This window comes from Mauremys reevesii, linkage group 8 (assembly GCF_016161935.1).
Source record: "Mauremys reevesii isolate NIE-2019 linkage group 8, ASM1616193v1, whole genome shotgun sequence".
NCBI lineage: Eukaryota > Metazoa > Chordata > Testudines > Geoemydidae > Mauremys > Mauremys reevesii.
The window spans coordinates 17,617,784-17,631,781 of record NC_052630.1 but is presented as its reverse complement, the minus strand read 5'-3'; the positions used below and the strand labels follow the sequence as shown (position 1 = coordinate 17,631,781).

The 13,998-nt window shown below is 38.9% G+C and overlaps 1 protein-coding gene across 11 annotated transcripts in view; it reads right to left on the bottom strand.

Annotated features, from left to right (window-relative positions):
• Window positions 1-13,998, bottom strand: part of TCERG1 (transcription elongation regulator 1) — a 50,916-nt gene that overhangs the window by 31,156 nt on the left and 5,762 nt on the right. For 5 of the 11 annotated variants that reach the window (XM_039484415.1, XM_039484419.1, XM_039484422.1 and 2 more), the window contains 5 exons: window positions 12,788-12,940; window positions 12,199-12,496; window positions 9,788-10,030; window positions 4,423-4,485; window positions 2,480-2,716 (listed from right to left, as the gene is read on the bottom strand). In XM_039484415.1, coding sequence (XP_039340349.1) covers window positions 2,480-2,716; window positions 4,423-4,485; window positions 9,788-10,030; window positions 12,199-12,496; window positions 12,788-12,940 — 994 coding nt within the window. The remainder of the gene's footprint in view (window positions 1-2,479; window positions 2,717-4,422; window positions 4,486-9,787; window positions 10,031-12,198; window positions 12,497-12,787; window positions 12,941-13,998) is intronic. The other 6 variants (XM_039484416.1, XM_039484418.1, XM_039484423.1 and 3 more) reach the window with 3 other exon arrangements.

Below are 13,998 nucleotides of genomic sequence, written 5' to 3'. Positions count from 1 at the left end.
GGGGAGAGAATCAAAACAGGCATCCTGGCCATTCACTGTAAAAAATAATTTAAATGGAATCCCTCTTACTAACACTTTGCTACCCATATAACGGTCCTAACAGGATTCAAGTGACACAGTCAACTTTAATTTTGGAAACTGGCTCATTTCTAAAAATGTAAGTTTCTGATCGAATACTCTTTAAGGCGTATGCCCTGAATTAAAAAATAATAATAATTCTGGCCTTTTCAGCAAACAGGAACCTCACAGACAATACAGGGGAAACTGACCAAATACAAAGTAATGTTAAACACACAAAGTAAACAACCTGTAAGAGAATATTCCCCCTATCCCCCCAACTTTTCTTTTATAGCAACTGTAAGTGCTGCATGTAAATACAGTAGAGAGACGTGATTTTCAGGGTATGTTCCTGTGACAAGAGCTCCAAATTCAGTCCAGTTTCCTGAAGTGCTCATGCACATTCCTTGTTTAGCAGAATAAATTATAACTCAGATTCTACATATTTCTTAAAGCAGGTTCCACGCAAGGATTTCACAATTGTAATTAAAACTGCCCTTTAGCAGCCTACATGTCTGTTGTTATACTTAGCCCCAATGCCAGTAGGAAATATTAGAAGTCAAAAATAAGACAAGGAGGTTACATCAATAGAAACAAGTCACTTGGGAAGAATAGTCAGCTAGGGATGTTAACCATCAAATATTATGCTTGAAGTTGCTCTAAATTTTAATAAAAGAATATTGTGTGTAATAGAAAGAGTTCTCTCTCTAACCCCAACATTTCTCCACCTAAAATCCAATCAATAAATATTGGGGAGGGGGAAGAGGAAGTTATTTGAATGCTTTGACTTGCACTGCAGGCTGCTCTAGTGGGTCTTATATGATGCAGAAGGGTTGCTATCAGCAGCACACCATCCTGGCATAGACTTCCTTTGCTATTTGTTAAAGACTGTTGCTTTTTTAACAAACAGCTTGTTGTTTATATACTGCTCAGGTGCCTTTACTTTCTGGATTAGTTTTTTGTTTGCTTTTGATACTATGTCTGGTGACAATAGGTCTCAGAAAGGAGTCTCCTGCAAGATCAGCTGCTGTCTATCTCCTTCCCTTCCATGACATTAAAATTTGGTTAGGGAGTCCATGGATTTGGGAAGGGAGATGACAAGTCTGCAATTTCTTTGGATGCATTAAGAGCTACGAAATAAACTAGGGTGAGCTAGTTACTTTTGCTCCAAAAAAACCCTTGCAGTTTGTTGAACTTCTCTAGAATAAACTACACATTTATCAAGATTCAAGAGATATTAAAAATTGAGAATGAAAGTTTTAAAATGCACTTTGGAACTTTAAAGAACATTACAGGAGAGGTTGAAATACAAGAAAGCAATTTTAAGCAGACACACATTTGGACACCGAGCATTCTGCATGAGTTCCCGAACCACTAGAGAACATCTGATACATTAAGTTTGGATGGAATACTCAAGTGAATGGTGCAGTCCAGTTTCCGGAATGGACAGCTCTTGCCTAAAAAAGACTGTACAATGCAACTACAAAGAGACAGCCTTCTGAGCATTGTTCTGCACCTATTACTTTCCTTTAAAATACATTTTATATATTATGAGGATCTAGAAAATGCTTCTTTATTCAGGGAACCTAATTCAGACGTTCTCTGTCTTAAGGACCTCTCAATTCAAGAGAAGTAAGCTGAGTTAGTGAAAACTGAATTGTCAACTAGGTCATGGGCAGCAGTCTTAACTAGCATGGTTGAGAGCTATTTTAAGCAGGTTTGTGTATGTATATATAAAAAAAAAAATTCAACCAAGAGGGAAAAGGAAGAACTACTTGTGCCTGACTAGACCAGTGAAGACTAGCAAAAATTTTGTAGATACTAGAAACAGAACGTTTGAGGGGATTTTCACTCTCTAGTCTTCTTTTTGGCATTATATTTGGATCACCGGGTTGGGGGTGGGGGGAGAAGAGGACTCCCTCATGGATGTAATTTGGGTTAAATGAATTTGGGGTTATGGAAAATAACCTTTTCTTTTTGCTAATTTAATTTTGTCCTATTCATCCCCTCCCTTTCTCTCCATCCCAAACTCTAAACTTTGTGCTTTCACAAATTTCCATTCTTTAATTAGTTTATCACTAGGATGTAAAATTACATATAAACATTTTAAAAACTAAAAAATTCTTTCCACTTTTTGTCCTTTCACAGAGATGTTTTCAAGCATTCTAGTATGAGAATATAACTTCTTTCTACTAGAAAATAAATGCATCGTTCATCTAAATGTTCCATGGTTTGACAGCAATGAACAGCTATTAAGATAGCAGAAAACAAATATGCTTTAACTCTAAGACCTATACCCAAGTCAAAGTTAGCACTAGAAACACATTTTGGAAATCCTAATTAAGGGAGAAGAGGATTAAAGTAATTCTCGTTCACATTTTCCAACAATGTTTATAATGTTAAGTCGTAAAAGTGATCATACCTAGTTGTGGCTGGACTCTAAAATCGAATGCTGTACCTTTCTCTTTTAGTTCTTGGGGTCTTTCCCATGTTGATTCCAAAGTCCTATTGTTATAATAGTAAGTCTTCCCATCTGCTGTTTTGTACTCTGTCCATTCAGAGACTGCTGTTGCTCCAGCCAAAGTAGCAGGTGAAGCGGCAATAGCAACCTGAGGATGGATCATAGGTACAATAGGAGGGGCCATTCCTGGCAAGACACCTACATAAAGGAACAGGAAAAAACAAAACAAAAGAGTGAGTGACAATGAAGTATCATTTTGTGACACAAAAAGCACCAAAATACTGTTTTACGATAATCAACTAAGCATATAGTTTAACGTAAACTACTTCAAAATAAGTTTTTTTCCCCAAAAAACTGGAAGCTGATGTTACTAATTGTACTACCATGTTTCTAAATCACAAATGTCTATATTCAACTGGGCAAAGGACAATTATGTAAAATGCAGTGATCTAAAGAGTAATAGCCAATTCTGCATAGTACAAAAGTTGTTAGCATTTTAGGCATTCAATTTCAGTGTTTCAAGAGCAAAATCCCTGCTATTTCAGTTCAAGATGAAGTCTGATGACTTAATGCTTTTAAAAGAGTAATACTGAACTATGCTATGATGGTTCTGTGGAGTACTTGAGACAGACTACCAAATCCATTTTGCTCATGTCCTAAGGCAAAATGGCAAGCAAGTACCCAGAGATGAAGAGCCAGTACAGTATATTACTATACCATTTGCCTGGTATACCAGGTTTTTTGGAAAGTGAAAGCAAATTTGCTTTCAAGAAAGAAAATAGGACCAACACAATGTGGCCATGATTTAGAGCAGTTTAATAATAAAGGTTTCAGAGTAGCAGCCGTGTTAGTCTGTATCCGCAAAAAGAACAGGAGTACTTGTGGCACCTTAAAGACTAACAAATTTATTTTAGCATGAGCTTTCGTGAGCTACAGCTCACTTCTTCAGATGCATAGAATGGAACACACAGACAGGAGATATTTATACATACAGAGAACATAACTGGATACAATTAACACTGGCCTAAACAGAGACTGGGAATGGTTGGGTCATTACACTAATTGAATCTATTTCCCTATGTTAAGTTCTCCTCACACCTTCTATGGGCCATCTTAATTATCACTTCAAAAAGTTTTTTTTTCCTCCTGCTGATGATCGCTCATCTCAATTGATTAGACTTTTCCTGTTGTTATGCATACTTCCACCTTTTCATGTTCTCTGTATGTATAAATATCTCCTGTCTGTGTGTTCCATTCTATGCATCCGAAGAAGTGAGCTGTAGCTCACGAAAGCTCATGCTAAAATAAATTTGTTAGTCTTTAAGGTGCCACAAGTACTCCTGTTCTTTTTAATAATAAAGTGCTAGTTGTAATGTCTTTTAACCTGAGACAAAAAAAACACCAAACCAAAACAGTACATTATTGAAGAAACAAGTAACTGTTTGTGTATGAAAACATATTTGTTCCTGAAAATGGCTTATTTTCAAACAATGTACAACCTTAAAATGAAGATTTATGCTAAGACACGCATACACCACATACATACTAACATGCAAGCAGTCATGTAACTGTACAAATGGAAGTAGAACACACACAAATATCCCACACACAAAAAATAGAACTAAGAAGTATGGGCATGAGGAGGTTCACATTTATCGCAGAAATCAATGATTAAAATAATGTGAGTTTGTGTAGCTTTTTTGTACTAAATAGGCTAACACTAACAACTCATTAGGAAAGTTATTTGCTGGCCAATATATTTTCATTTAGACATTTTTTTAAAAATAAAAATATATAGATCCACTCATTTGGGGAAAGCAAATAAATAAATAAAAGATAAACAACAACATTCACTACCATGCCAACTTACAGACAAAATGAACTAAGATGGTTTTAAAAATTACCCGTCTTGGTGGTAGCGACTGTCTTTACATACGGGCAGCTGACTATTTGCATCATTGCTACACCTGTAAAATGGATAAGCAAGCATGTTGGAAAGCTGCCATTGTATGTTGGCTATTACTGGGAGTCTGAATAATACGAATTTTCCTGTTACAATTTAAAATGCCATTTTCCAATAGAAAAGACAGATCCCAGGCAGGAAAATGTAAATTCTTCTTTGTTCCAATATATTATGAAAAGTGGTGCCAGATCAACTATAAAACTAGTTCTAAGTTACAGCAACATTTACTGTTTTACATTGAACTAGCAGTTTAAAGTGTAACATATATTAGGACTTTATAAAAACATTTGAGAGAGGATTCAAGGGTTTAAATTCAGTGTGGGGTAGAATCTCACCCCTCTCTGTGGAACAATGTGTTGAGGGTAGTTTTGCTCATAGCATTTGCCCAGAAGAGGCCAATAGAAGCAGCTACAGAAACTCATGCAGTCCCTGTCAGTTTCATTCTGCTCCTACCCCAGCTGGAAAGAAGGCGCCAGCAACAGTGGAGGTACAATTTTAATCAATTAAGACAAGGGTGAAAGTGATGGTGGCAGCGGCAGCAGTGAAAGCACAATTTCAACCAGAAAGGAAAGAGGAGGTGATGGTCATTAGGGAAAGGCATTGAAGCTGAAAGAGAAGAGGCAAAAAGACAAGGCTGTGAAGGGGTGAAGAAATATACACAAACAAAAGAAGCTGCATTGGTGGGTCAGTGGTAGGAAGTATTAGCTCTTGTCAGTCTGTGGAGAGCATGGGTTAGGAATGCTGTGAAGGCAGCACACTTAGCCTCTAGGAGAGGTAGCACCATGGACTGCTTTCTAGCTCACTGAAGAAATGATACTGAAAGGTATGGAAACTGTGACATCTAATTCCCTTCAATGAGATGAAAAATCACTAGGAAAGATGTGAGAATAAAAAGGGAGGAAAAAAGGGATTCCAGAAGACAGTTCATTTTAAGGCGAAGGGGTCATGACTGTATAATATTTCTGAGTATCAATCCAGTACTTTCAGACTGCTAACTGAAAAACTCAGAAATATACCCCCAGATCCTAAAATGCTTCAATTCCCACCATATGAAAGAGGTAAGAGGTGGGAATTCCCACAACACAAAATGAAATTAAACCCTTGTATTTATAACCAAAATAAATTTTATCAAAAATTTAATATAGAAAATACACTAAATATACTGCCAATTTATTTAAAAAAATCTTTTAGAAAAGACCTAATCTCAGTGCTCTTTAGTTTTAAGTTCTTTTATTAAAATTTTTAATAGCTCTATGTAGTATGGATGGATCAGGATACCGAAGCATTGAATCAAATGGTACTGAATGAAGTGTTTGTCTAGTTGTGTTGGGTTTTTTTATGATACAGCCTTTGAATGAATGTAAAAATTTGTTTTGTTAAGGAAGTTACAGTATGTTCTAAAACTAAATCAGGATAAATAATGTCATCTGTCCAATCACTGAAATTGGTTCTACTGCAGTGCAGACTTCTTAGCAACTACAGAAAAAAAAGAAAAAAAAAAGCTGTTTCCTCTGACAAATTTCACATTTTTAAATGTATAGATAGCTTTTCACATATGAATTAAGAGTAAGCAGACCGACTTTAAAATTTAGTATCGTAAGATATTAACACAATGGAAGAGTTAATTTAGTGTCATGCCACAATATGCTGCAGAACTTTAAATGTCAAGATCACTTGTCAATTGCATTGCCCAGCTCTTTTTTAATATGAAGTGATCTCTCTGGATGGCTTCATGCTCATCACTGCCTAACACAAAAGAGCTACACACTTATGCTCAATATGTCTTTTCAAATTCTGCTAATATTTTAATGGGATCATTTTAGCTTGTTTCTTAAAAACTCATCTCTTCAGGCATTTTATAGTTATGGTGGGAATATTCCAAGGCTTTCTAGAAACATCACAAAAAAAGTACAACCAAGTCAAACCAAATTTAGCTGAATTAAAAAAAAACAAAACAAAACATAGTTTTGGTCCGTAATCAAAGAGATTGATTGTTCTAAATACACAAAGAAAACATATTCAAAATGGCATGGAGTCCTCACAGTTCAATCCAATGTGTTATTTCCCAGGGAAAACGGGTCAGGTATAAGTCTTCCAGAACTTCAGAAACTATACTCATGTTCTGAGAGAATTTGAGGAAAATGTTCCATCAGATAACCATGGTTTTTTGTTTGTTTACACTTCTCTCTTCTTTTCCAGTGTAGTGTTCAGGGTGGGAGTTTCTGCACTGGAAACTTACAAAATATACAAGTGTCCATTGTTCATGGGCAGTTTCTTGGATATTGAAATTGTTTCCTTATTGTATTGATCATTCAAATTTTGCCTGCCAGTTTACACTTAAGAATAGCTGAATATGCATTTTACATGAAGAATACTGGATCCTTCATCTTACACTGATCGTTTGCTGGCGGAGGCAGGAATTGAAGTTAAGAGTAGTCAAACTTTCTTCATCCTGATTTAAGCATTTTCAAACTTAATAATTAGTTATTCTTTTCCCTTAATTCCCCAAAATATGTAAGAATCTACTCCTGAGGGTATTCTGCACCAAAAAAATAAAAATTCTGTGCCAAAAAAAATAAAAATTCTGTGCATTTTATCTGTCAAATAAATGTGGAGTCTCCAGCATGGCATTGGGGAGCACAGACACGGGTTGCACAGAGGTGGGAGATCACTGAGCTGCTACCCCCTGGGACAGAGACTCAGTGGTGAGGCTGCATCTAACCCCGACAGAGCGCAAGGACCGGGCCTGTTCCAGAAACACCCCAGGGCCCTGCCCCTCCATGCCAGGTGCAGCAGGTGTGGGCAGGCAGGCTCAGCAAGGAAGGATCCAAGTGTGGAGGAGCTTAGTGTGGGGGGATCCAAGTGTGGGTTGAGAGGGTTCTGTGTGGGGCAATCTGGGTGCGGGTGGCTCAGTGGGGGATCCAAGTGCAGGGGAATCTGGATGCACAGAGACTTGTTGGGGGGTTCTGGGTGTAACGGTAATGGGACTCTGCAGGGGGGTCCAGGTGAAGGTGGTTGGGGCTCAGCAGGGGTGAAGGGGTCTGAGGTGGGGTCCAGATGCTGGGGGAGTGGGGCTCAGTGGGGTGAGGATCCAGGTGCAGATGGTTGGGGCTCAGTGGGGTGGGGGATCCAGGTGCGGGGGGTTTGTTGGGGCTACAGGAGAGTGGGGTTCATCAAGGGGGGTTTGGCTGAACAGGAGGGTCTGGGTATGAGGAGGTCTGGATAAATGGGGGTTGGGCGGATGGGAGAGCAGCTCCCTGTACAGGGATCCCTCCCCCTGCAGCTGAGGAGTGATGGGTGAAGGAGCCAGGGGGTATGGTGGGGGGTTGCAGAGCTTCCTGCAGCTGGGGGAGAAATCTGGCTGTGGGTCTGACCCGGACCCAGATGCCGTGCAGGGAAAGAGGAAGTCCCGTCAAACAGCTGAGCCTGGCACGGGGCAGGAGCCACCAGTCAGTCTTCCTCAGTCCTGTCCCCTGTCTCACAGTGATTTCTCTCTCTGCCAGCTGTCCTGGACACACAAAACATACTGCTGGAGAGGGCCCCATGAATGCTCTTGTGGCTTCCCTTTGCTTCCCCATCAGAAAGTCAGTTTTCTGCAGGGAAGCAAAGAAACTTGGGGGAGGGGGGGGAGAAGAAAGACAAATTCTGCACATGCGCAGCGGCGCAGAATTCCCCCAGGAGTAAAGAATCAGACCTCTAAATTACTTACCTAACATTCAGTATCAACCAGAGTACTGTCCTCAACCTGGTATAATTTTGTCTTGTTTAAGCTGATGACTTCCCTATAATTTCCTTTTTAAAACAAAATTGTGGTGTTGTATCACTCCTACAAAGTTGATTTTTTCTAATCACGACTCTGAAAAAGATTGGTCAGTTATGGTGGATAATCAGCTGAACATTAGCTCCCAGTGTAATGCTGTGACCAAAAGTGCTAATGTGATCCTGGGATGCATAAACAGGGGAATCTTGAGTAGGAGTAGAGAGGTTATTTTACCTCTTCATTTGACACTGAGTTGCTGGAATACTGTGTCCAGTTCTAGTGCTCACAATTCAAGAATGTTGATAAATTGGAAAGGGTTCAGAAAAGAGCTATGAGAATGATTAAAGGATTAGAAAACATGCCCTGCAGTGATAGACTCAAGGAGCTCAATCTATTTAAGCTTAAGAAAGAGAAAATTAAGGGGTGACTTAATTAGAGTCTATAAGTATGTACACAGGGAACAAGTATTTAATAATGGGCTCATCAGTCTGGTTGATATAAGTATAACACAATCCAATGGCTGGAAGTTGAAGCTAGACAAATTCAGACTGGAAATAAGGTGTAAATTTTTAACCGTGACAGTAATTAGCCATTGCAACAATTTGCCAAGGGTTGTGGATTCTCCATCATGGACAATTTTGAAGTCACGATTGGATGTTTTTCTAGAAGATATACTCTAGGAATTATTTTGGGAAAGTTCTATGGCATGTGTTATAGAGCAGTCAGACTCACTAGATCACAATGGTCCCTTCTGCACTTAGAATCTATGAACGTGGACTAAGCTTCAACATGAGCCCCTACAGCTCATGTCTTTTTGCTCATTTTCCGACACTATGCCTGGTGGCTGCAAGTGATCAGGCTTGGGAACACTTGATGTCAGTGCTGAATTGTAATACTTTCTGCTCCTGAATACGTATGCAGTGTAGTTGTAGCCGTGACGGTCCCCGGATAGCAGAGAGACTCTAGAATATGTAATTCACTTTTAGTCTCCTCTCTAGTTTTATTTCATTTCCTAATGCATGTTTGTGCATAAGACTGAAGCTCTAAATCCAAGTAATGAAGGGACAGCAATGATTACATACCAACCATGAATTCTGCCATATGAAAAAAAATGTAGTGCTAGAACATCCTGGCAATAAACTATTTTTACAGTTGATTAACAGTCTCAGAGTCACTTAGAGAATTAAGCCAGCTCTTCATTACTTTGTATGGGACTGGAGTATAGACATGATCCCTTTAAAAAAATCCATTTATAAAATGCAATTTTCAGTGCATGCTAATTCTAATTTATTTGTATTAGCCAAAACAAGTATTTTACATGTTTAAATAACTACTTTATAATAATTGTATCAGAACATTAAATATGTAAAAAAAAGAGTTTCAAGTGACTATTACTTAAAAAGTCTGTTCACTAAACCTGAATTATTTCAGAAAACATTCTAAATGGAGAGGATTTAGGCAATTCCATACACAGTAGACACATGAGTGCAAACAAACTGACAACATGGACACATAGTTGACAAGACAACTCAGTCTACCAATTTACCTGGAAGTGGAATAGGCATGCCAGGAAGGGGAACACGAAATGGAGGTACCATTACAGGTGGAAAAGCAGGAATTGTTGCTGTTGGCTGAGGTACTGCATGAGGAACTGCAGGAGGCAACGTCTGTGGGACTTGCTGGGGTACAGTCTGCACAGGTGTAGCAGAAGGAGTGGAGGTTGAAACACTAACTGAAGATGTAGCAACTGAAACACCTGAACTTGTGGTCTGATCTTGTGTTGTCGGTGCTGATAAAAAAAAAAAAGAAAAGAAAAAGAAAAAGAAAAAAAAAACTTGTAGTTTTCTTAAATGATACAACGTGTGAACTGTAAATACGTGAGCACTTACTAATATTGCCCTACACATACTATACAGTATTTCATCTCTTACTGACACACACATAAGGAAAGGACGCTTGCTGGAAAGAAAAATCCCTCCCTCCACCCTGTGACATTACACCATTCCAAAAAAAGGTCAATTTCTATTTCTTATTTCCCTTGCCCCCTTGTTTGTATAATATAACTAACAAATCTCACGGGCAGTAGCAAAAGTTTCTTTGCTTTGTTTACCAGAGAACTAGTATAACCTGTTTGGGTGATAAGTGAAATTTGAACCTCGGTTCAGATTGAGACAACTAGGAGGGGAAAGTTGTACAAAACCTTGAATGAAGGAACTAATGCGCAAAGAATATTGTTGTTTAAACAATATAAAGGCAGCAATTCTGCATGTGCATGTACATGACAACAGTGTGATATTCTTAGATTGTGGCCATGCAACTGTGCTTCAAGCATGGAGAAATATCTGCACAAAATTTGTATAATCAAGGAAAAGTTTAGGAAAATGCTCTTAGTCATGGGCTGGAAGAATTCTAGTGGCCCTCAGTGCCTCCTAGTGGGTAAATGAATATTAAACATTCAGTTCAACATTTCTTGCAGGATGATTCGAATTATCCTTCAACAGGATGTTAATGTTGCATATGAATGTGTGGGGTAAAAGGAGGAAAAGTGGCAGCCAATGCGTTTCAAGAATTAAACTTATACTAGGCATCATTTTGATTTATTTTACCCTGGAAAGCAATGTTATAAATTTACAAGATGATACAGTGCAATGATGGAGAAATATCACTTTTCTTGTACTAAGTGATTATGTTTAGATATTAAATTTATGTCATAAAAACAGATTGCAAGGAAATTATTTTCTCCAGTATTTAATAAAGTGATTAACTCACTTTTTCAATAATATAAAGATATTAAATATATACTAAATATTAAGTAACATTCATCTGCAGTTCTCAAAGGGTAAGAGAATTATTCCTGCTTTAAAGAGAGGGAAACTGAGGCATGCAGCAATTAAATGATTTGCTCAAGGTCACACAATAAATCAATGGCACAGTCAGAATTAGAACCCAGTTCTTCTGACCCCCAATACTTTACAGACTGATTCTGAATGCTGAGAAAATTGATCTTTTAAAACACAAGCTTTAGCATCTGGCCACAAGCATCAACATTAACAGACCTTCCTTAAGAATAAAGGCAAAATTCATTAGTGCTTGGTGTCAGGAAATTACATTTCTGGCAGCCAAGAGTCAAGTCAACTTCTACATTATTCTATTAAGTTACATAAAAGGGGTCTCAGTATAAACATATGCCTCAAAAGCAGAGAAAACTACAGTGAGTAAACTACGGATCTCAAAGCCGATATGGAATGGAACCTAAACATTTGTCTGATTCTTGTCCAATGTTACATATTTAACAAACGGCTACACAGCCGATAAAATAATGCCCTACACACTACACTTAAATATATCAAGAGAACGGGCTAGGTAGTCACTTTCCAGCTTTCCAGATCTAGTGAAATAATGGCATATGACTCAAGATGAAGAGTCAACTGTAAGATTATTTGCTATGGCTACAATCTAAATATATACATTCCACAAGGTCAGTCCCTTATTCCCTTGGGCTGTTGTGAGCTGGAAACATTGTAGTGGCTCAGTACATGTGAACAAAGGAACTGAAGCACTGGGATGCTCTGCAGAATGAAAAAGCAGAAGTTCTGCTCTACAACAATCAACTCTGCTTGTTCCAGAGGCAGCACTGACATGTCCACTTCCTCAACCAGAAGGGCAGGCTGGATCCTGGAGACAGGTAAGATGGGAAACCTTGGTGGAACAACCCCTTCCTCCAAAATAATGTCTGCCCTTTTCTTAATAAAGCATTTCCAAGTTTTGTTGGAAGTATATCGATAACCAAACATACACTTAATAGTTACTTGAGAACATATGGGTAACAGCAGCAGAACAACAAATACCTGGCAAAGAAGAGGGGCCACATGTCACATTCAGACTTTACTACAGTATTTCCTCTAAGGTAGCATGTTTCCCACTCTCACAAAGCCTAAGAAACCCACAGTAACTCACTGGAGATGGTCTGTGAAATTGAAGTGGCTGTGGTTGTAGTAGAGGTCATGGAGGACTGAGTACTTGATGATGTTGATGGAGACACTGAAGATGCAGGACTACTGGTTGCTGGTGTGGAGACACCTTGGGCTTGTGCCTGCGCTTGGGCTTGTGCCTGTGCCTGTGCCTGCGCTTGGGCTTGTGCCTGTGCCTGGGCTTGGGCAGCAAGCATTGGTGTCAGTTCTGATTGCTGAATAACCTTTACCCCATCTGGCTTGGTCCATGCAGACTCACGCGTTCGTGCATTATAGAAATAGACCTATAGAGTAGAAAAGCCATTATCAAACAATAGTATGTTTTCACAATGAATGGCCTAGTCCCCCTTTCTTAAATTAGAAGGGCAAAAATTAATATCTATATGAATATGTATTAATAAAAGGAAATTGCTCTGTTTTGCCTATCTATTCAGCATGACAAAAACAAAGACTCAATCTGCAGCCTCGGTGGCCAAGATCAACACAACACCACCACCAATGCAAACAAGATCATGTGTGGTAACAGTCACTCACTGTTCCTGACAGCTCCTTGCTGTATTTGGTTCCAGTCTTACCTTGCCATCTGGAGTCTTGTTTTCTACCCATATCTCTTCAGTGGGTGGCATAGTTGGAGTTCCAGGGGCAGTGACAGGTGGCATCCCCGGAGGAAACATCATACCAGGAGGCGGTGGCATGCTACCCATTGGAGGAGGCATGAATGGTGGCCTCTGTGTAAATTCATATAACAGTAACAATGTCACAGGACTGCCATATACAGTTTGTGTTCATATTCAGTATCACTTGACTGCACAGCCTCAGCAAGAAAACAGTAGCAACAGTGTTCAGTGCTGTTCTAATACAGTCCACTGAAACAACGTTGCAATCTCTGGCCTGTTCTACACTTAACATTTAGATTTCCATTGCATACTCAGGGGGTATGAAAAATCCTCAGCCTTGTGGAAGAACGCTTCCATCCACCTAGCTCCGTTGCTTAGAGAAGTGGAATGCCTCCAGTGACAGAAAATCCCCTTCCATTGCTGCAGTCTGCATCTGCAATACAGGGTTAACAGTGGCAGAGCTACAGCACTGCAGCTATGCCACTGTAGTGCCCATAGGGTAGCCATGGTCTCAAATAGCAATACCAAGGCAAGGGCCACACCTTATGACAAGTCAAACCATAGCACAGAGAACAGCTCTAACAAATACTTCAAGCCTTGAGGTATAAACTAAATGCAAAGCAGCAAAGAAGTGGCTGTATAAAGAGAAGAGGCATGGGGTGGAATAAATGATTCCCCCCTCATTGAAGAGAGAAATATAAAACATCCCTACAGGAGATGCAAGAGAAAGAAAATAGGAGGGAGAACATGCTGAAAAAACTGTCTTCCAGGCATCAATAGCTAGAAATCATTTGAATTCAATGTAAAGCCACAAGACAATTATACAATGAGATATACAAAGTGGGGTATGAGCTGGTGTACCACTGCAGAAGCAGACAATTTCATTACAATCCATTATACCTTTTAATTATCTACCTGCTAATGTTTTACTACTAAGACATTAAGGGGAAGTGTACAAATTCAACAAAGTAGAGATATCAGCTGTAAATTTTTTTTGTAAAGCACTTAACAGATGATGCAGCAGAGGATCAGTTCAACTTAAAGTAGTTATTACTAAATGTCCAAAAGTAGCAAAAAAAAAATCTTAATTTTAAAATGCTTAATACTAATTTGATACACCCCAATATAATTCTAAATTCTTAGTTCATGCATGCCCCCCATAGTACGTG